The following is a 22458-nucleotide window of genomic DNA, read 5'->3' on the forward strand; positions in this document are numbered from 1 at the left end:
CATCTCCTGAGTCCCTTCTACGTGTCCAACTACCTGATAAGAGTTAAATTTCTTAAATTAAATCATGTAATACTCATAACTACCCTGGGAGTTGCTATGATTATCCTCAGTAGCTCAGAGGTAGAAAATCGGTTTTGAAATCCAGGTCTATGGGATTCCAAAGTCCATGCCCTCAAACACAACACAATGTTTATTGCCTTTTAAATAGAAATAACATATGTAAACTGCCTAGCACAGTGCCTCATACATAGAAGATATTCATCACAAAGTTACTTGTTTTATGTTTGTTGCTCTTGTTATTAATCTTTTCACGATCTGTCCAAGGGCAAGAGTTCTAACGCTCTGCAATAATAATTCCCATTATCTTTTACTCCTGTGGCTCCTTAATGGTCATTGTTTCCCATTTTCTCCATCATCAGTTAATAAAAGTAATCCTTCCATCCTTCTTGGTGGACAAACCAATCTTTTGATGTCAGATGCAAGTTTCAGTTCTTCAGTCCTTATTGTTTTGTGTCCAGAGGTTCCTTCTCACATCTGTATTGGTTACCATCCCAGGTACTTAAGGCTGGTAGCATCTCTAAATAGCTGAGCTATTATTATAATAGCCTTTCTTACATTGAAGCAGACCTGCCCCCAGAGAAGCCACCCAATGTAACAGAGAGGTAGGTGGGTCATGAGTCGGGTTTCATGGTCCAGTACCACCCGTCCTGTGAGAAAGTATTGGTTTTTATCTCCAAATCTCAATCGTATGAAAGGTTTCTAACTGTATATGATTTTTTCAAAATGATACACAAACTAGGAGTGGTCCGATGAAACCATTCTCCAGGAACGATATACCACAATGTTCAAATTATATTTTTAAGTGAGCTCACTGAACCCATATGAACAGATATTTTAATCTCAAATAGTTCATCTTCAACCAGAAAAAAATACTTTCAAAAAGTTATTGCAGCAAAATTTTATTTTACCATGATTAGAAGCGGAGTCGATTTTCCCTGTCAGGAGTGATGACAAAAATGTTTTCAGGGCATCACTGATTTTACTTCTGTCTATATCTCTTTCTAACAACAGTGGCTCGCAAATTGTAAGGCAACATTTGCAGGAGGATCAAGAGATGGAGTAATTACCTGTCAACCAGGGGACTCGGAGGAAAAGGTAATAAAAACCTGTTAGAATTTATCTTTTCCATGCTCTGACACCCTGCGTTGATCTTGACCCACCCAAGAAGCATAGAGCACAAGAAAGGAAGATGCACGATGGGGTCATCCCATACATTCACAAGAAGCCAGTAGCGTAAGACACAATGATGTTCAAGCCAAGCATGACTGTGTGTTGATGAGATTTGTGGGGGGAGTCTTCTTTTTGGAAAAGCAGAGGTATAAAAGTGATCTTTTTGCTGGACATCATTTAACTATACTAATCATTTCCTAATAAATCTGTTCTTCATTTAGAATATAAAACAAAATTTCATTCGTTCTTCACTGAATCGCTCAGTTTCTTCAGGGAAGGAAGTCTTTGTTGACCTTTCAGCCATCACTCTAAAACAGATGGTTTTTTCTCATTTAGAGTTGCTTTAAGTAACACACCTCAGACCAGCTGGCTTGTAAATGTATGCTGTATTGTCAAAGAAATGGGGCGGAAGATTATGAATGGATTAAAATCATTCATTCTGCAGTTATGTACTAAGTGCCGCCTATGGGGTCCATATGGTGGATACAATAATGAACAACAGACAAGCCTGTGCCCTTGTGGAGCCTCCGATCTTGTCAGGGAGACAGACATGAATCAAAAACTCATCTAGGTGCAAACGGCAGTAACTGCTATTAAGGAAAGAACTGTAAGCTATGGAAAGGAATCTGATCAAATGGGGAGGGTAGTTCTGAGAAGACTTCTCTATGAAAGTGTCATCTAAGTGAAGATCTCAAATATGAGCTAGAGATAGTCAAGTAAAGGGGAATGTGTAGAGAGCCTGTGCAAAGGCCCTGAGGCAGGAAGGGACCTGGCCCTTTGCAAGAACTGAAGAGAGTCTGGCTACAAGTGCAGAAAGCGACTTGGAGAAAAGTTTGAGAAGAGTCTGGAGAAGCTGGCAGAAGCCAGACTGTGCAGGGCTTGGGTGTTTATCTTAACAGCTATGGCAGGCAATTGAAATGTGGTTATGAGTAGATTCAGGCTCTCACACTCTACTGTGGAAACAGACTGAAGTGCTCAAGAGTAGATTAGGGAAGTCAAGTGAGGAGGCTACCTTCCAGTCAGGCAGAGGTGCTACCCTAGAATGACATCATCACTACTGGAGAAGCATTTTGGATTGTGCACCCTTCAGAGGATGAGAAATCATCTTCCTGTGTTACAAACAGTGCTATACTGAAGTGTAAAAAAAAAAAAAAAATTGAGGAGTAAAAATTTTCCACAGAATATCAGTGGATCAATTTCAGTTTGGTAGTTGTTCGATAAGTTTGCGGTCCTGTCATGGGGAGTTCTTAGGCGAGCCCCTTTCTAAGTGTTAGTGAAGAGGTGAGAGATGGAACAAGCAAACTACAAGACTGAGAAATATCTAGAAAGGGTTTTGAAGGGTGGGTTGCATTTCCACATCGCTGCCCTCCTCGAGGACACATTTATATTTCACATTGTGTCTTCCAGAAAACTTTCGTATCCTTGAAGTCATTGACCTTCCTGGGCATGGCAGGCGGGGCAGGTGGTACCAGCCCCTTTCTATAGATGAGGAAACCAAGCTGGACTTGTCCAAGGCTTCACCGTTAATAAGCAATGGGCAAAAACATGGCCTGGCCACAACATCTGGAAATGGGCAAATGTATACAACAAATGGTTTATCTATATTACATTTTTAAAATACAGGTTTGACGACATCATGTGAGATGTCTACCCTGAGCAATGCAGAGTTGAATGTGCAGTTCAAAATACAACAAACTCTAGCCTTTTCCATCAGTGCCTTTATATGCAGCTGTGATGCGCTGCCTCGAAGGACTGTAACTCGGATTTTCACCAAATAACCTGTGTCATGAGCATACCCCAGAAGAAGCTATATGTTAAAATACATTATATGATATATATTGCCTATGTTACAGATTTTTTAGCCATCCAGTGGCACCCATGCCTTCTTATTCCAGGCCCAATCCTCCCTCCACTATACTCTGCTGTTAAAATAAATTCAGCCCTGGGGCACCCGGGTGGCTCAGTCAGTTAAGTGTCCAATTCTTGATTTCAGCTCAGGTTATGATCTCACGGTTCGTGAGACAAAGCCCTACATGGGGCTCTACACTCACAGCATGGAGCCTGCTTGGGATTCTCTCTCTCCCTCTCTCTCTGGCCCTCCCACACTCGTGCTTTCTCTTTCTCTCTCAAATAAACATTAATTAATCCAGTCCAGAGATAAGTTACCAGGTTATGACTTATGGTTAGCAAAAACCTAGTCCCGTTCAAGATATAGTTTGTATAGAATATAAACACAGTTATCTAAACATTTACCCTCAATCATGTAATTCTGTTATCTTCTCTATAATCAAATCTCAATCAGGAAAATGTATTAATACACTGCAGATTTTTTACAAACAAGGGTTAAAAAAAATATTTGTTCATTTGTTTACAGCTTCCTGGTTAAGTCTAAAAACATAGGACTTCTGGTTAAATTATCCTATTTCCCAAACATTCCAGTTTTCAAACGTGTATTTCTGTTGAACTTGTAGTTTATTTCTGTTATTTTGTTCAGTTGCTCCTTCCCCACACCCCATTTTTTCTCACATCCCTCAAAGGGAGATTTCTGTTGTTTTTGCATAGTCTTCTTCCTTCTTGCCCATTTATTCTTTTTCATTTCCTCTTCATCCAACTCTTTCTGTGCTTCTGTATTGTAGTCCTTGTTTCCTCCCTTCCCTTTTCTTGTTTTTAGACTTCATTTCTTCATTCCTGTATTTCTTTGTGGCAACTCTGTTAGTATTATAATAAGGCTTGAGAATACAAGGATGGAAAGAAACTAATAGTTTTCACACACTGTACATCTATAATCTAATTTGATCTATTCCAACAGTCTCTGAAGGGTTTTTCCAATTTTGCAGGTAAGAAAGTTGAAGTTGAGAGGCTACCTCTATAGGCCAGATTAGTTTAAAGGTAAAAACATACACACAGAAAAGCCTAAAGGACAATTTCCAGCATCTGTCTAAATGTCTGTGTGGTTTTAGGTACCTGTATGAAATACCAGAAGGGATGTGAGTGGGCTTATAGGAAAAGGTCAACAGAAGGCCAAATTCTGAGTCTGATGTTTCCAGCATTTTTGCAAAACCAGCTTGGCTCTCTTCCCATTGCTGGTATTAGCTCAGTGCATTAGAATTGCCCTGCATAATGTGTGGACACGCTCATGACCAGAGAATTCAGACAATGAACAAATGTCCTGAAGAAGATGCCTTTGGTCCTTTGTATGTGACAATTCTGAGGACAAAGCTGGTCTGGAAGACCAATTTTATACCGTCTACCAGAGAGAGTGCTCTCTGAATCAGTCAAGGCTGGGTGATTCATTTAAATCCTCCGGATGCTTTGCTAAATTCTCTGTTTTGTTAGTAGACCCTGGATGTAGTTTGGCCACTGGAAATGCAGCTTAAACCGCATATTCTCTAGTCCCACCCACCTTACCTGAACCACTGCTGAAAGTGAGGTATGGCTAGGCACCGTGGGGAGTATAAAAATGAGGACGACTGTGTTCCTATTGCAGATAACACTCATGCAGGGCTGAAAATGGGCTATGAGGGCAAATTGGGGAAAAGTCTTTACATGCTACTAAAGGTGGGCCTTGAGGATAGATGATGGGGTCACCCCCTTGAAATAATGATCTTATGTCCAGAGTTGCTAAGTACAGCTACCATTTGTCTTCCGTCCCCAAGCAAAACCCAACAAATGTTTGACCTCAGAACACAGCTTTACCTAACCTCAAGTGATTCTCTCCAACTCTCTTGTTCAGTCAGATTCCCTGTCTTCTGGAACAGTTTGATGTTGCCAGTTATTCCGAGCACCATTTGCACGGAGACAAGTGGAATGGGGATGGGAAGTGACCTTGTGATTCACAGAATCTGTGTCTGAATGTAAATAGTGGAACAAACATGCCAGTGATTATTACATGAGTGTTTCTGTTTCAGTAAAGTCTGTACTTGATGGAAGGATTAGTACTTGCCTTACTAAACTTAAAGCTCTGAGTTGAGCTCTCAGAGATGTCAGTCTGCTAGAGATGGAGACAGTATACACACAGGCATATAAAGTCTTCCCGCCCCCAAGCCCTACCCAAGTCTGGTCTGGTCTTTGCACAAGCTGATTTCTGCTCATTCCTAACAGGCGACAGAAGTGAGACATCGCTGTGGAATGGTTTATAGAAGAGAATACAGCTCCTTGCTGGATATTTAATACTTACTTTCCAGTTTCTCTTTTATTCCTAACATGAAGTTCCAGACTCAAAATAATGCAGAAAGTTTACACTGGCGGCCTGTGCACTGTCACCCAATTCACAGACGTATTAAGCTTGTACGATATTTTCTGAATTGGCCTGACATTAAAAAATTAAAATTGTTCACACATACACATACACTTACAACAGAATGCCGTCTCTAAAAAGGAAGAACCAGCAACACTAGGCCTGCCTTCTTTCGTGGCGGCGGTGAGCTTGGGCAGAAACCAGCTGCCTCTCTGGTCTGCCTTCCTCCACATTCCCACTGCACAGTGACTTCCTAACCCTGAAGGCAAGAGCCAGGTGCCAACCATCATGATGCTTGCACTGCTGTTTTTCTTGTAAGAGAAATGTGTCTCTGTACGTCAGGCCCCCAAGTAGGGAACTGAGAGCTAGATAAATAGGGCTGTGTGTTTCAGGAAAAATGCGGTACCCATTAGCCCCCATTTGAGAGTGTTACTCTTTGCCTGTGTGAGAAACATTTTTACATACACAAGATTCAAGTGCCCGTCTGCTGAACCTGCTCGCTTGGGCATATATTAGAGGTACTGTACATGCTCTCAGTGCATGTATGAAACAAAACAGTTTCTTAAAAAAAAAAAAAACAGCATTTGTAATGTTGGGGAAGTATTTTTGAGGGAAGGCTTATTTTAAAAGACAGGCATGATTAATAAATGATTTAGGCTTCTGGGAGATTATAATAGCCATTCTCTGCGAATAACGCACAGTACTCACTGAGTAGAACATAAGACAAGGAGTATGATCTCCGTGTGTCTCATGAGAGCAGTTTCACTCATCTGCAGACACTGCTTTACCAGTGTTTTCTCAGCCTGAGCAAAAGAAGGGACACATCTCTTCATGACCCAAAACAGCACTTCTGATTAAGAATTTGGGTTTCCACTGACTTCTCCATTTCCCGTGGAAGTCATCGGGCATGGCTACCACTAGGTAGTTGAAATTAACAGAAGTGTGGGCCAAGGAGGAGACCCTCAGCTCCAAGGGCTCCAGGCAGCAGCGTGGGTCTTAGCCATACAATTAACGAATACGGCTCACGTCCCAGGTACTACAAAGCTGGAGATGTTTCCATTTCACTTGTTATAGGTGATTTTAGTTGGCACACTCCCAATTCAACAGGCATTTCTCAGCACTACTCGAACATTTGACTCTTTGGACTCTAGGACAATGATTTACATTTAGCCCTGCTACATTTCATCTTATATTCAAACCATCATTCCAATTACTAGGATCTTTATGGGCAGTATCTCTCTCATTTATATACTACTTGTCCCTGTATAATCTATGAATGAGAAGCCTGAAACCTCTGTTCTTGTACAAATTGAACAAGACAGGTGACAGTTTCTGCAGCTAATTTATTAAACATCATCCTTCAGATAGAGTCAGTTACTCTTCTGTAAGGAATCCTTTTTCCTGTGTTGACTGAAAGGAAATGTCTGCTGAAGTTAAATTTTTCTTAAAAATAGTAAATACCAGGGGTGCCTGGGGGGCTCAGCCAGTTAGACATCCGACTCTTGATTTAGGCTCAGATCATGATCTCACGGTTTGTGAGATCGGGCCCTGCTTTGGGCTCTGTGCTGACAGCGTGGAGCCTGCTTGAGATTCTCTTTCTCCCTCTCTCTATGCCCCTACCCCACTTATGTGCACTCTCTCTAAATAAATAAATAAATAAATAAAACTTAAAAAATATTTTTTTAATAGTAAATACCTCAGGCTGTGTAATCTGTATCATAGGCTTAAAGGTATTGGTCTTTCAAAGCTTTAAAAGGTATTTATGGCCAAGGTCCAAAAAGCTGCTCAACAAACATAATACATCAGTGTGCCAGACGCAAGTGATATGAGCAATAGACAAATACATATTGTTTATACCTACTTAGGAGATTAGATGCATCTGAGTTAAGAAAGCTGCCACATTAGGCTAGATGGTCTAAATTTTATCCCATTTAATTTAAACCAGTGGCTTTCAGAGATTAAATATGATGAAAATAATAGCTATTACATTACACTGTGGCTCATCTTTTGTCATGGTGAAAATTTCTCAGGTTTTTACCTGCCGGGCTACATTATAAGCATAGAACTCATTTCAGAGCAGAGTACAGAGAAACAAGAATGGCTATGCTACTGTTAATGAACAACAAACCAGATTATTCTGGGCTTTTAAGCTACACTGCCTGTGATCAGTTCTGAACATCCTGGTTTCTTGGCCTTTTTTTCCTCATTTTGAGAAAACCTACCTCTAACTCCAATTTATAAATCAAGTGATATTAGGAGTGCAGGAGTGGAGCTTGAAGAAAATCCTTCTGACCAAATAAAATGGTGACGTTCCCATAACAGTTTCAAAAGGAATCTTAAGTCACCCAAACATAAATACGTTCATAAAGACTTATGAGGGGATTATGTTTAAAACCTGAATACAGGAAAATATTAGCACAGGAGAGATAAAAGGTTTTAACATTTTCCATAAAATCACCCCCCAGAAAGGCATTTTTCACTAACTTTTTGAGAGCTCGAAATGCAAACGAGGCCCCAGCCTGTGGCCTAGGAAAGGACTCTGAGATAATAAATATCAAGGCAGCTTGCACCAGCCTACCTAAAAAGGAGACTTTAAGACAGACCCCGAGAACTGCTGTGTGTCAAGTTGGCCATCCCCCAAGAAATACAGTTTTGTGCCCTGAGAGCTGAGTGGGAGGAACTGATTGACAATGAAATTCCTCAGCACCAAGCTGAAGTCAAAAAGGCTCATTTGCCTTTATTGAATAGAGGACATTCTGCTTTAACTGATTTGATGACTTTCTTGGATTACAACCTTGTTTTGGAAAACAGTGAAAAGATAGCACATTTTTCAGTACTTAAGGTTTGGTTATAAAAACATCTAGGCATGAAGTTTTCTTGAAAACAGTAAATACCTCAGGCTGTGTAATCTATATCACAGGCTTCAACATATTTATCTTTCAAAGCTTTAAAAGATATTCATGGCCAAGGTCCAAAAAACTACTCAATAAACACAGTAGTCATCAGTGTATGTAACTTACACAATATGAGTAACAGGTGAGGCAAGAAAAGACCCTCAGAGAGCAGAGGGTGGAGTTGGAGGTGGTTGGTAATGGTGAGGCTTTATGTTTGAAGATACTAATAATTTGATAGTTTTATCTTTTGTGTATATGGTACCTTATATTGAATATAATACATTAAACTGGTAACAACCCAGAGATTTTTTTTTTTTAGAAAGAGCTTTAAAATAAGTGGTTTTTCCTATCAAGGATTAGAAACTGAGTTAGATATGTCTTTAAATATTCTGAAAATCCAGAACCAGATATGTTGATCCATAATTAGGAATGGACATTTTTTTTAGTATTCTGTCAGATTCTGGTTATCTTTCCACACACTCACACTTTCCTTAAAGCCACGTCTATGGTTATGATATGATGACACCAAAAAATGGAAGCCATAATGGAACATGGCCCAGTTACAAATTTATATGCTAAACTACCCATCAGTTCTAGATTACTTTTAAAAATTGATAAAATTATAAGAAATGAAATACAAGAAAATTATTTGTCATATCTCACTCTTGTTTGAGATTATACAGACTAGATTTATTCCTTTGAAATGACTACATCTAGCAGTCCTATAAAATATTCTTAATGAGGAAGGTGAGCTGAATCTAAAGAAAATGCCACTTAGATGGTTAATTATATTCTATGTTAACTGGATAGTCATAGTTGAGCAGATAAGAAACCAAACAGATTAAAGACTCTACCTTAACCGATAGTTAGCAATAGCATAATTTGTTTGGGCTACAGTTCTTTCGAGTTACTCAGTTGGTCTCCTCACAGTTTTACTATGTTCGCATATTATTTACAGTTAAACACTAAAACCTTCAAGCAATAAAAGTTTGCACTTCTAGTGTCCGAGACTGACAAAACCTAAACCAACTAATCAGAGGATCTAAACGATTACGAATTATATTTTTCAGTGACATGTTTCCCATTCAAGCTTCTTTTTAACTGGACCGCTGTGCATGTTGAATGGGTACAAGATGTGCAACCGTTTATCAAGTTTGGGCAAGCAATGCTAATACTTATGCTGACGGTTCTGCTCTTGGAAGAGGGCCATGCTTTTCGTTGCATGCATTACACTGACCCTGTACTTTCTTTCCTTTCCTTTGTTTCCTGTGCCATGCTTGCTGTGTAGCAAATGGAATCTCTTGCAGTAAGTTAACTTTCTTTCATACTCTTTGTCCATTTTAGGCATGGACCCATAACAAATCTTATTTTTACTGTTACTGTTATATCTCTTAGCATGTTTTCCCCTTTGCGTTTCATTTTATTTTATTTGGTAGACTAAGACGTGCAGTGAATTAGTAGCATTCTGGGCTGCTTTTGTCCCAAAGTAGAAACTTAAGTTGCTATGAATTCTCATACTATCAGTGGGATATTTTGAGTAATAACCAGCATTATCTTACACTTACAGAGGACAGAGTTTTCATAGCTAGGTTTCACCCTAAATTGTGAAGGTGATGATTTAAACAATACTTTATTTATCTGCAAGACTCTGGCAGTTATCTTTTATATCAGATTTTAACAAACTTCCATAAAGAAAGGTTTAAGTGATCAAAAAGCAAAATGCTTTACTGAAACAACCAAAGATCTAATTTGGGTTAAACGTGTGAGTGTAGCTACTTCTTTAAACTTATGTTCACTATCAGCACCGAGAGATCAAATAAGTCTAAACCTAAATCTAGAATGGTTCTTTTCCCCCAGGGGCCAGGGAAAGGACAAGAGAAAGAAAACTTCATTCACTATAGCCTTAGCATGATTTTGGTAACTTTTAACAATTAGGATCAAAAGTCTGTTAACAACACTATAGGATATCTTCTTAAAGCCTAAATTTAAATTCTTATAATTTCTCTCCCTCAACTCATTTGGGGAGATTTTAATTTTAAATGACCTCAGAAGCTCTCCATTCTGAGTTCTTTATGACTATTAGCAAAAGAAAGGGCCTATTTATCCTTACTTAACCACATTTGAAAACTGAACAGTGACATGTTTAGTTGAAGCCACATATTTCACTGGTGCCTGCTGAGCCATGAAATTCTATCTCATGAAGGCTGCACTTTTCCTTTCACAGAATCCACATCCACCACCTAGGAGCTAACTCATTCTTCAAATAAAACAGGCGAAGTGTAGAGGCCATTGCAAGCAGATACGGCTCAAAGAGTAGTATGATCGTTGGTGTTGGAATTACTCAAGATGTACTTTTCCCTCATGGTATACATAAGCCATATAATGAAAACATTTTAAATTCCAGAGGTATCTATAGGGCTCAAGGGCCATTTTAGAGGACTAGTTTTTGATGTTCTTTCCACGGAGAGTTTTGAATGTGTACTTAATTTCTCCTTTTTGGAAGCACTTGTAGCCCCTTTTCTATCTCTGTAATTCAACAAACATTTATTGAGCACCGAGTAGAAGCACTGTCAATAAAACAGACACACCACCTTAGAGGAACATATGACTGCCTGCTGTGTTTACACAGGCTTTAAGATGAGCGTCTGCACCCAAAAAGGCCGCCACAATTGTCTCATGGAGTAACCTCCCAAACTGCTGGATTTATAAATTTAACACCTAGAATGACTTAATGTTTTGCTTTTCAATAAAAATTGAAAAATGTCTTCAATTGAAAAATTAAATTTCCCTTGAATAAAAAATTTTTCAAACAATTTTAGCTTATAAAAATTAAGACAACCACAATGAAGATGACCGTGGTCATAATTTGTAGATGCATAACTGGCAAATATACGGGAATGTGGCGATTCACGGAGTCCCTTTATAGCTACTACTCCTCTCTAATTGGTCAACTTCCAGGAACGATTCTATATCATATTGTGATTTTTCTCACTGATATTTATTGACTGGATTCTATTGTTCTGTTTCATCTGGAGTAAGAACAGCTAGTTATGTTTCCTTGATTTAGAGAGAAAAACATGTTTTTCTACCCTGAGACTTCACTTGCTATACAAGAGTGATCTTTAATAACGACTTCTTCCCGTGCAAACTCTCTCTCTAGCAATTGGAACTGTGTCAGAGATTATATAAGCTGCACTTCCAGCTGCTGCTGCTCTTTCAGTCCTACTGTAAGCTCATCGGCCAGGTGCACGAAGTCAGCTCCATGCCAGAGGTGAGCCACACACCTCCCGACCCCAAGTCCTACCATGCAAATCATTCCTTTCCTTTTCTTCTCTCCTCCCATCCCACTTATAACTGTCCGAGCGATTGGATTCCCACATAATTGATCTAGCAGCACCAGGACTGGGGTGAGGCAAGCGACAAGCCTCGGCTCAAAATTGAAGGACGACCCTGAGAGCGAGGGCCTCCCCGATGCTGTGCCGAAAGGCCTCACTTGGCCCACCCTCGTCCTGGCCCTGGTGTTCTGGACATCGATACTTAAAAACGTTCCCGGTATTGTGGTTTTTCTTCTTGAGATTTAGCTTTTTGTACCTGCCACCTCTGAGACAGGGATAAAGAGGACTGAGTCCACAGTGCATCCACACCTATGGGTCAGAGACGACTTCTCCCCCAGTAGACCATGCCCAGGCTTAACCACATCTCGCAGGCAGTTAAATGTGAGGAGCTGAGGTCGGAGGAGAGATGTGGTGGACTAAAGGTACAGATGTGCTGGGCACCAGTGAACAGCCAGGAGTCTATGAAACCATCCTACCAAGAGTGGTGAGGGGAGGAGGGAGCCCAGGAAACCGCACATCGGAGGAGGGGAGAGGAGGAGAAACACAAATGCCAGTGATGAAAGGAAAATGGGTAGTTTTTAAGGATACTTCCAAAGGCCAATTTCAAGGGAGGGGTAGGAAACAAACAGGTTTCCTCCACAGCGTTGCAGATTATTAGATAAAAGAGAACACAGTTGATACAAATTATAGGACATGTTGTCAAGATAAAGTTTGCTCTTATTACTATTCTAGCAAATACTAACAGGATCCTTAGAGTCCATCTATGCTCAAAAACTAATGCACATGCAAATGTGACTGATGCCATTTTCTATATTTACAAAGCAATTTAAGTTTCACTTTAGATTAAGAAATTAAGTGTTCATACCATGTGTATATATGTTTTGCCTAATTATTTAAATCTAGTAAATTTAAAGTGATTTCTCCTCAGTTATTTTAAATCTAGGTAAGTTTTAAATGCTACATACATACACACAGTATATAAGACATCCCTAGATTTAAAATAATTAAGATACTGACTTGCAAACTTAAAAATTATACACATAAAATTCTCTAATATCTTTTTTTAATTAAAGTATACTTGACATACAATATTATATTAGTTTTACACATACAACATCCTGATTCCACATTTATATACATTAGGGAATGCCACCCCAGTAAGTGTAGTTACCAAAGTTATTATAATATTATTTACTCTATGCTGTACTTTTCATCCCTGTGACTTATTTTACAACTGGAACTTTGTACCTCTTAATCCCCTTCACATCTTTCACCCAGTCCCCAACCCTTCTCCCCTCTGGCAACCACAAGTTTGTTCTCTATATTTGAATCTGTTTCTGCCTTTTTGTTTTGTTTTTTAGATTCCACATGTAAGTGAAATCATATAGTGTTTATCTCTTCCCATCTGACTTACTTAGCATAATACCCTCTAGATGCATCCATGTTGTCAAAGGCAAGATCTCATTGTCTTTATGACTGTGTAATTATCCATTGTGTGTATATGTGTGTGTATCTTTGTACCACGTCTTCTTTACATATTCATCTATCAATGGACACTTGGGGTGCTTCCATTATCTTGGCTATTGTAAATAACCCTGCCATAAACAAAGGGGTACATTTATCTGCTCTAATTAGTGTTTTTGTTTTCTTTGGGTAAGATACCCAGTAGTGGAATAAGTGGATCATACGGTAGTTTTATTTTTAATTTTTTGAGGAACTTCCATACTGTTTTTCCACAGTGGCTGCCCCAATTTACATCCCCACCAACAGTGCACAAGGGCTTCCTTTCCCCAGTCTCCCCAACGCTTGTTACTGCTCATCATTCGGATATTAGCCATTCTGACTGGTGTGAAGGGGCACCTCGTTTTGGTTTCAATTTGCATTTCCCTGATGATTAGTGATGTTGAACATCTTTTCCTTGGACTGTTGGCCATTTGTAGGTCTTTGGGAAAAGTGCCTATTCAAGTCCTCTGCCCATTTTTTCATCAGGTTGTATGAGTGGTAATGTATTTTGGAGATTAATCCTTTATCAGATACATCATTTGCAAATACTTTCTCCCATTTAATAGGTTGCTTTTTCACTTTATTGACGGATTCCTTTACTGCACAAAAAGTTTTTTAGTTGCATGTAATCCTACTTGTTTCTATTTGCGCTTGTTGCTCTTGCCTGAAGAGATGTATCCAAAAAAATATTGATAAGACCAGGGCCCAAGAGTATACTGCCCATCTTTAATCCATTTTATTTTGGGACATGGTATTAAAAAGTGGTCTCATTTTTCCAACACCATTTCATGAAAAGATTTTTTTCTCCTCCATCATATATTTGTGCCTTGTCCATTAATTGTGTAACTATGGATTTATATCTAGGCCCTCTTCTATTTTCCAAGCATCTGTGTGTCTTTTTGTTCCACTACCATACTGTCTTTGATTACTATACCTTTGTAATATAGTTTGAAGTCTGGGATTGGGATACCTCCAGCTTTGCTGTTCTGTCTCACAATTGCTTTGGCTTTGGGGGTTCTGTGATTCCATATAAATTTTGGGATTTGTTCTAGTTCTATGAAAAATGCCATTGGTATTTTCACAGGAATTGCACGAAAGCTGTAGAATGCTTTGGGTAGTATTGACCTTTTTAAAATAATCTTCCAATATGTGAGCATGCTATATCTTTCCATTTGTGTCATCTTCAGCTTCTTCCATCAACGTCTTATGGTTATCAGAGTGCAGATCTTTTACCTCCTTGAATTTATTCCTATGCATTCTATTCTTCTTCATGGAATTGTAAATAGGACTGTTTTTCTTAATTTCTGTGATAGTTGGCTATTAGTGTACAGAAATGTAACAGATTTCTGTATATTAATTTTGTATCCTGCAACTTTACTGAATTCATTGATTCTAATCATTTTTTGGTGGAGTTTAGAGTTTTCTATATATAGTATCCCGACATCTGCAAATAGTGACAGTTTAATGTACTCCTTACCAATCTGGATGCCTTTTCTTTCTTTTTCATGTCTGATTGCTATAGCTAGTACTTCCAGTACTATATTGAATAAAAATGGCAAGAGTGGGCATCCTTGGCTTGTTCCTGATCTTAGAGGAAAAGCTTTCAGCTTTTCCCTGTTGAATATGATGTTAGCTACAGGTATGTTATATATGACCTCTAGTACATTGATGTATGTTCCCTCTATACCCACTTTAAGAGGTTTTTTTATGAATGGATGCTGAATTTTGTCAAATGCTTTTTTTGAATCTATTGAGATCATATAAGTTTTATCTTTCATTTTGTTAATGTAGCTTGTCACATTGGTTGATTTGTAGCTATTGAACCATCCCTATATCCCTGAGATAAATCCCCTTGATCATGGCAAATGGCTCCTTTTAATATATTGATGAACTCTGTTTGCAAATGTTTTGTTGACAGTTTTTACATATATAGCATTAGAGCATTCCTTTCTCTTCAACTTTTGGGATACTTTGAGAAGGATAGGTATTAAATATTTTTTTACATGTTTGGTAGAAGTCACCCATGAAGCCATCTGGTCCTGGATTTTTGTTTGCTGAGAGTTTGGGGATTATTCAATTCCATTACTAGCAATTTGTTCAGATTTTCTATTCCTGATTCAGTCTTGGAAGATTATTCCTAGGAATTACTCAACATTTTTTTTAATGTTTATTTTGAGAGAGAGAGAGAGAATGCACACAAGCCAGGGAGGGGCAGAGAGAGAAGGGGAGAGAAATCCCAAGGAGGCTTCTTGCTGCTAGCACATAGCCAGACATGGGGCTTGAACTCATGAACTGCAAGATCACAACCTGAGCCAAAACCAAGCGTCGGACGTTTAAACCAACTGAGCCATCCAGGCGCCCCAGTCTTTATCTTTTCTAGTAAGCCACTCTTAGTTTCATTTTTCCATTTTTTTAGATTCCATTTCATTTATTTCTACTCTGATCTTTTGTCATTTCCTTTCTTCTACTAACAGTGCTTTGTTCTTCTTTCTCTAGTTCCTTTAGATGTCAGGTTAGATTAAGATTTTTCTTATTTCTTGAGGTAGGCTTGTAGCATTGTAAATTTTCCTCTTGGAAAACCTATTGCAAGGGGGCCTGGATGACTCGGTTAAGTGTCTGACTTTGACTCAGGTCATGATCTCAGTCTGTGAGTTCAAGCCCCATGTCGGGCTCTGTGCTGACAGCTCAGAGCCTAGAGCCTGCTTTGGATTCTGTGTCTCCCTCTCTCTCTCTTCCCCTCCCCTGGCTTGCACTCTGTTTCTCTTTCTCTCTCAAAGATAAAACATAAAAAATATATATATATACTATTGCTAAGTCCTATCAATTTTGAACCATTGTGTTTCCATATTCATTTGTCTTGGGATATTTTTCTCTCTTTGATTTCTTAATTGAGCCATTGTTTAATAGCATGTTGTTTAGGCTCCATGTGTTTTTTTCCATTACTTTTTAAATTGATTTCTACTTTCATACCATTGTGATTACAAAAGATGCTTGATATGGTATCTACTTAAATTTATTGAGATCTGTTTTTTGGCCTAACATGTGATCTGTCCTGGAGAATGTTCCATGTGCACTTGAAAGGAACGTGTATTCTATTCCTGGGCAGAATGTTCAGTATATATCTGTTAAATCCTAAATCCATCTAGTCTTATGGCACTCAAATCTGCTGTGATTTTCTGTCTGAATAATCTATCCCTTGATGTAAAGGAGTATTTAATTCCCCTACTAATGTATTAATGTCAGTTTCTCCCTTTATGTCTGTTACTACTTGCTTTATCTATATAGGTGCTCTTAGGCTTGGGTACATAGGTATTTACAATTGCTATATCTTCTTGTTGGATTATCCTTATGTGATGTCCTTGTCTCTTGTTAGTCTTTACTTCAAAGTCTATTTTGTCTGATAATATATACTGCCACCCCAGCTTTTTTTTCCACTTGCATTTGCATGGAATATTTTTCCCATTCCTTCACTTTCAGTCTGTATGTCTCTAGGTCTGAAGTCGGTCTCTTGTACACAGCATATAGGTGGATCTTGTTTTCTTTTTATATATTCATTCATTCTAGGGGTTTGATTGGAACATTTAGAACATTTACATTGAAAGCAATTATTGATAGGTATGTACTCATAGGTAGTATCTTGTTTTCTGGTTATTTTTATAGCTCTTCTCGTCTTCTCTTTCCTTGCCTTTTGATGGCTTTCTTTTCTTCAGTGTTATGCTTTCTGGTTGTGGTTACCATGAGGTTCATATATAACATCCTATGTGTCTAGCAATATGTTTTAAGTTGAAGTTCAAACATGTTCTAAAAGCTACATCTTTAATTCCCTACCCCATTTTACGTATGTATATTTTATATCTATTTTGTGTATCACCTAATTTTTGTAGATATAATGGATTTTACTAGTTTTTTCTTTTAGCCATCATACTAGCTAAGTAAATGACCTACCATCTTTAGTATAGGTTTACCAGTGAAATTTTTTCCTTTCATTATTTCTTCTAGTTATGGACTCTTCTTTGCTTAAAGAAGTCCCTTATGTAAGACTGGTTTAGTGGGGATAGACTCCTTTAATGTTCATCTGGGAAACTCCATGTCTCCTTCAATTCTGAATAAGCTCCCAGGTAGGGTATTCTTGGGTTATAGACTTTTGCCTTTTAGCACTTTGCAGGCCAAAAGGCAGTGGCATGATCTATTCAAAATTCCTGCCAAGAAATCAGCTTATAACCTGATGAGGCTTCCCTCCTGTGTAACTAGTTGCTTTCCTATTGCTGCTTTTAGGATTCTTTAATTTTTTGACATTTTAAATATTATGTGACCTCCTTGGGTTCATTGTGTTCGAGGCGCTCTGTACTTCTGGGCCTGGATCTGGAGTATTTCCTTCTCAGGGTTAGAGAAGTTGTCTGTTATTACTTATCTGCCCCTGTCTTCTCCTTCTGACCCCTATAATGCAAATGTTAGTAAAACTGATGTTGTCCAAAGGTCCCTTAACTTAGCCTCATTTTTTTAAAATTTGGTTTTCTTTTTGCGGTTCAGCTTGTATGCTCTCTATTACTCTTCCAGATTGTGACCCATTCTTCTGCATCCTCTAATTGCTTTTAATTCCCTCTATTGTATTTTTCATTTCAGTTATTATATTTTCCAACTCTGGTTGTTTATATTTTCCCTTTGTTGAAATTCTGAGTTCATCTCCTCAAGTCTAGTGAGTATCTTTATGGCCATTCCTTTGAACTTGTATCAGGTAGATTACTCATCTGTTTTGTTTGGGACTTCTCAGGTTTTATATTGTCCTTTCATTGGGAACGTATTTCCCTCTTTCCGCGTTTTGTCTAACTCCGTTTCCTTGTATTAGATCTTGAAATTAGTGGCCTTATATAAAAGGTGTCCTCCGGAGCCCTGTAGTACATGCCCCTGGTCAGGAGAACCAGGCACGCCAGGGGCGTCTCCTCTGTGGGCTGTACGTGCCTGCCTTTGTTACTGGGCCAGGATTCCTGCAGGCATGTTGGGGAGCAGGGCTGACCCCACCTAGGCTGGCTGAGTGGCCTGGCTACAGGTGCCACAGGTCTGCTGGTAGTGGGGGTTAGCCCCTGGTACCTTCTGGCTGAGAGGCCTGCCTGCCATGGCAGAGCTAGCGGTGGTAGAGGTTGGCAGAACTGGCTACCCCCAGCATCAGGCCGGCTAGACTTGAGAGGAAGAAACCAACACTTTTATTCCCAGAAGAAGTTCCTATAAATCCCTGCCCGTCTGACACATGCCCTAAAATTAGTCAATAAATCTGCTCCATATATAGCCCAGATGTTTTTAATACTACTGCCTCTGAAATGCCTCAGAATGATTGATATAGTGTGCTGGCCCTTTAAAAGCAGAACCTCAGTTTACTATAGTCCTCCCCCTCTTCTGGAGCCCCAGGGGTTTTCAAAGCTGGATGGTATGGGGGCTCATCTTCCCCATTTTGACTCCCAGGACAAGGCGTGCCTGATGTGGGGCTTGATCCCCTCACTCCTCAGGGAGCTCTGCACCTGCGATACCCTTCCTCCTTGTGGATCGCCACACCTGGAGTTTGGTTCTTTACCATGTCTCTGCCCCTCCCACCCTATCGATATAGCCTTTCTTTATATCTTTAGCTGTGAAAACGCTGTTCTGCTGGTCTTCAGGTTGTTTTCAGAGGGTGTTGCATTATATGAAGTTGTAGCCTCAGGCTGTCCCTGGAGGAAGGGAGCTCAGGGTCCCCCTACTCTGCCGTCTTCCCAAGCTCTTTCTCTGATATCTTACTTAGAAGAATTACCTCGGTAAATTTTAAGCCTAGTACTGGAGTAGGTAGTTGCATTTAATAGGCATCTGTGCGAAGACAAATAATTCTGGCCCTGTGGGCTAGCTGGAAATGAAGAAAGATGAAAATGTTGGATACATCAACTTTCCAAAGAAGACATCATCAACTTACATTACAAAGGACAAAATAAACCTTTAAGTGCACATCAAGTCATTAAAATGCCCTTGAGATCAAATTACAAAACAGCTGACTTCCATAGTATATTTTGGGGGCACGAAGAAGTGACGTAGTTTCTCTTTTTATGATCGCTGGTACCAACAGAGAAGTTTTGAGGTAAAATATCTCTTACCTCTGTAACATGAATACTAACATCACCTTGAGATTTTTCTTCCTTAAATTGTATCTTTCATCTTTTCCCATAGCATACAAATAGTGAGAAAAAATTCTTTTTCAAGCAAGATCTATGTTTATGACTACATTTATTTGGCACATAAATGCTTAATACTAAGCATTTTATATACATCGTCTCCTCTTTAAAGTTACCTGTGAGGCAGGTAATGTCTTCAGTCTTACAAATGAGAAAACTGAAGCACATATAAGTCTATGTACTTGACTACGGTCCCACAGTGCAAGTGCAGAATTGGCATTTGAACCAGCTCCACCCAAGCCTATTGTCTTACGCATTTTAACTCCGGGTTTGTCCTTCCACTTAAATAGAAAACATGTTAAAGGAAATGTTAGCCCTTCATCTAAGGAGAGTATCCCAGTGGTTGATACATAAAGTTATCCAATGCATCCAACCCCTTACACATCCCATGTAGTAATTTTATTTGTCCTGTTTTAGCTTACCAAGATATTAAGCTTGTGCTTACCCAGACCTTAATACAATGAAGATTTCTTCTCTAAGGGATGCAAAATCCAGCTTGCAACTAAATACAATAAAAATAACTTTTTTTTAACAGCTGCTAAATATGTCCAGGGAACTGAGTGACTTAAAGAAAAACCTGAAGGAGGCCACTGCGGCCATTGCAGCTGACCCTCTCTATATAGAGGGTGCATGGTCTGAGCCAACCTTCACATCCACTGAAGCGGCCATCCAGTCCATGCTGGAGTGCCTGAAGAACAATGAACTTGGCAAGGCTTTACGGCAAATCAGGGAATGCAGGTAACTCTACTATTGCTTTTAGAAATGGTTAAAGGAAATCCTTGCCTAATAGTTACTTTGTCATGGTGGGGGACTGAATCACTACAGAAGGGACATCCAGATATTTTATACACATCCTTCTCAGCTCTTTACCATGCCAGAAATATCAGATTTTAGAACTTGTGTGTCTAAAGTCTAGGCGTTATTTTTCGCCTTTTGGTCATCCCTAAAAATGTTGAAACACTTCAGATTATGTTGGACTATACTTTGAGAACTATTATCTGAATATATCCTTGTCCCCTTACATTTGGATACTATCTTCACATTCGTCAGAATCAGAATGTTATAGCAAATCAAATTCTGTTCCGATAGTTAGAAGCTTTAGATATTTTCATCAAAACCAGTAACATTCTACAGTTGGTTATGGTGATGTTTGCAAAACTCTGAATATACTAAAAGACATTGAGTTGTATGCTTTAGATGCTTGAATTGTATAGTATGTGAATTATATCTCAAAGCTAGTGTTTTTAAGTAATATTCTTATATTACCGAGGCTAATAACCTCCCAACTTTGTGATCAATAGTGCCTCTAATCTGTGCTGTTTTTTAATTGCAGAAGTCTGTGGCCCAATGACATCTTTGGAAGCAGTTCTGATGATGAGGTCCAGACACTACTGAATATTTATTTCCGTCATCAAACTCTGGGACAAACGGGTACTTACGCGTTGGTAGGGTCTAATCAGAGCCTGACCGAAATCTGCACCAAGCTGATGGAGCTGAACATGGAGATCCGGGACATGATTCGCAGGGCCCAGAGTTATCGAGTCCTCACTGCTTTTCTTCCAGACTCCAGTGTTTCTGGCACTAGTCTCTGACAGGAGCCTCCCATCCCCCATGCGTTCCAAGCTGGGGGTGCTGTCATGCTGGGGTGACGTCATTCAGTGTCTTTTCAGCCTTCAGAAGGCTTGGTCAGACTGTTCTCCCTCTTGTTACCTGTAGGACTTTTTCTAAACAGGATGACAGAACGTCCAACGTGTAGCAATACTATAAGAACCAAGGTAGCATAGAACATTCTGGGACAGACTCCATCCATCATGCTGTGTGGCACAAAGGTGTTATCATTTCACTGAGCAGATGCAACTCACTACTGAAGAAAGTGACTTCCATTGCATACCAAAGCCGACTACACTGAATAATACCTTCCTTTCTAGAAACAGTTTTAGATTGGCAAAAGTGCAATGTTTTCTTCACTAAAAATGTTTTATATTCTAAAACTTGTACATTCTTTTTTCTTTTTTTTCTTTTTTTCCTTTTTTTCTTTTTTTGGTGGGCTGAGGAAGGGACAGGCAGAATGAAGCTGGCCACTGAAAATTGTAAGACGGTCAAAAGCTGACAGCCTGTGTATGTGAAGAGGGAATTGTAAATGGACAATTTAATATACACTGTAATTTGAATACAATTACTGTATCTAAAAGGAGCTGCTATGAAGTACCTTTCTTATGTTGCTAGGCTACTGTTTCTGAAAGCCCTGGATCTCTTTGCAGGAGTCTGTGATTAGGACCCTAGCACCAAATATGGTCCAGACAGACCTTTTTGTAAAGGTCTTGGCTGCTTTTTACTAGAAGGTTGCTTATATGAGCATATTTATACTACAAAAGGATGAGTGTTAATTTTAACCAACTTTGCCATTTTGTAGAAAAAAGTTAAATTCACATTACAAATTCCAAGTCTTTTCACCGGTCACGCATGCATATTTTAATATCCATTTGGATAGCCAGAAGTAGAATCATAAAGATAAACTATGAGTTGTCACTTTGTTACTTAAGAGATGTCATGTTTTATTTGTAACATATATGTAAAGGGCCATTCTTCACTTTTCTCCTTAAACTTAATGCTGTCAAGTGTTAGACGTGTGCATGTAAACCAGTTGCACATCAGAAACATATTCAAAGTTTATCTATGTAACTTATTCACTCTGTAAATACATTTAAAGTTTTTGTGATGTAATCTTGGTTGATCTTCTATTCAGAACTTCCTTTAGACTTAAAAAAAAAAAAAAAAGACAAAATACATACTGACCATGGATTTTATTTCTGGTTAGAAGATCTTTGCCTTTGACATACATTTACAGATGTGCATGGGGGTTGCCACAGTGACAACCACAAGGGGCACCATTCATCTAGGGTCCATGGCTGGCACTCACAGTTCCTGCTCCAGAGAGGGCCTATCTGTAACCTCGTTGTAAGTGGACATGGCTACGATGGTGACTTTCAACCAGCTCTCTCTATAATCAACCAAAGAGAAATCACAAGAGTGAGGGCTCTAATCGTCGACACCTATCATGAGGTTGT

At 39.1% G+C, this 22458-nt stretch overlaps 1 protein-coding gene across 8 annotated transcripts in view; it reads left to right on the forward strand.

Annotated features, from left to right (window-relative positions):
- Nucleotides 1-22177, forward strand: part of FRY (FRY microtubule binding protein) — a 345429-nt gene extending 323252 nt beyond the window's left edge. For 5 of the 8 annotated variants that reach the window (XM_032593499.1, XM_030308908.1, XM_032593529.1 and 2 more), the window contains 5 exons: nt 1072-1155; nt 9650-9667; nt 11522-11632; nt 19926-20128; nt 20724-22177. In XM_032593499.1, the coding sequence (XP_032449390.1) occupies nt 1072-1155; nt 9650-9667; nt 11522-11632; nt 19926-20128; nt 20724-20982 (675 nt within the window). In that variant the 3' untranslated portion in view covers nt 20983-22177. The remainder of the gene's footprint in view (nt 1-1071; nt 1156-9649; nt 9668-11521; nt 11633-19925; nt 20129-20723) is intronic. The other 3 variants (XM_032593559.1, XM_030308914.1, XM_032593572.1) reach the window with 2 other exon arrangements.
- Nucleotides 22178-22458: the final 281 nt, after the last annotated feature.

The sequence above is a fragment of the Lynx canadensis genome, chromosome A1 (assembly GCF_007474595.2).
Source record: "Lynx canadensis isolate LIC74 chromosome A1, mLynCan4.pri.v2, whole genome shotgun sequence".
In the NCBI taxonomy this organism is placed as follows: Eukaryota; Metazoa; Chordata; class Mammalia; order Carnivora; family Felidae; genus Lynx; species Lynx canadensis.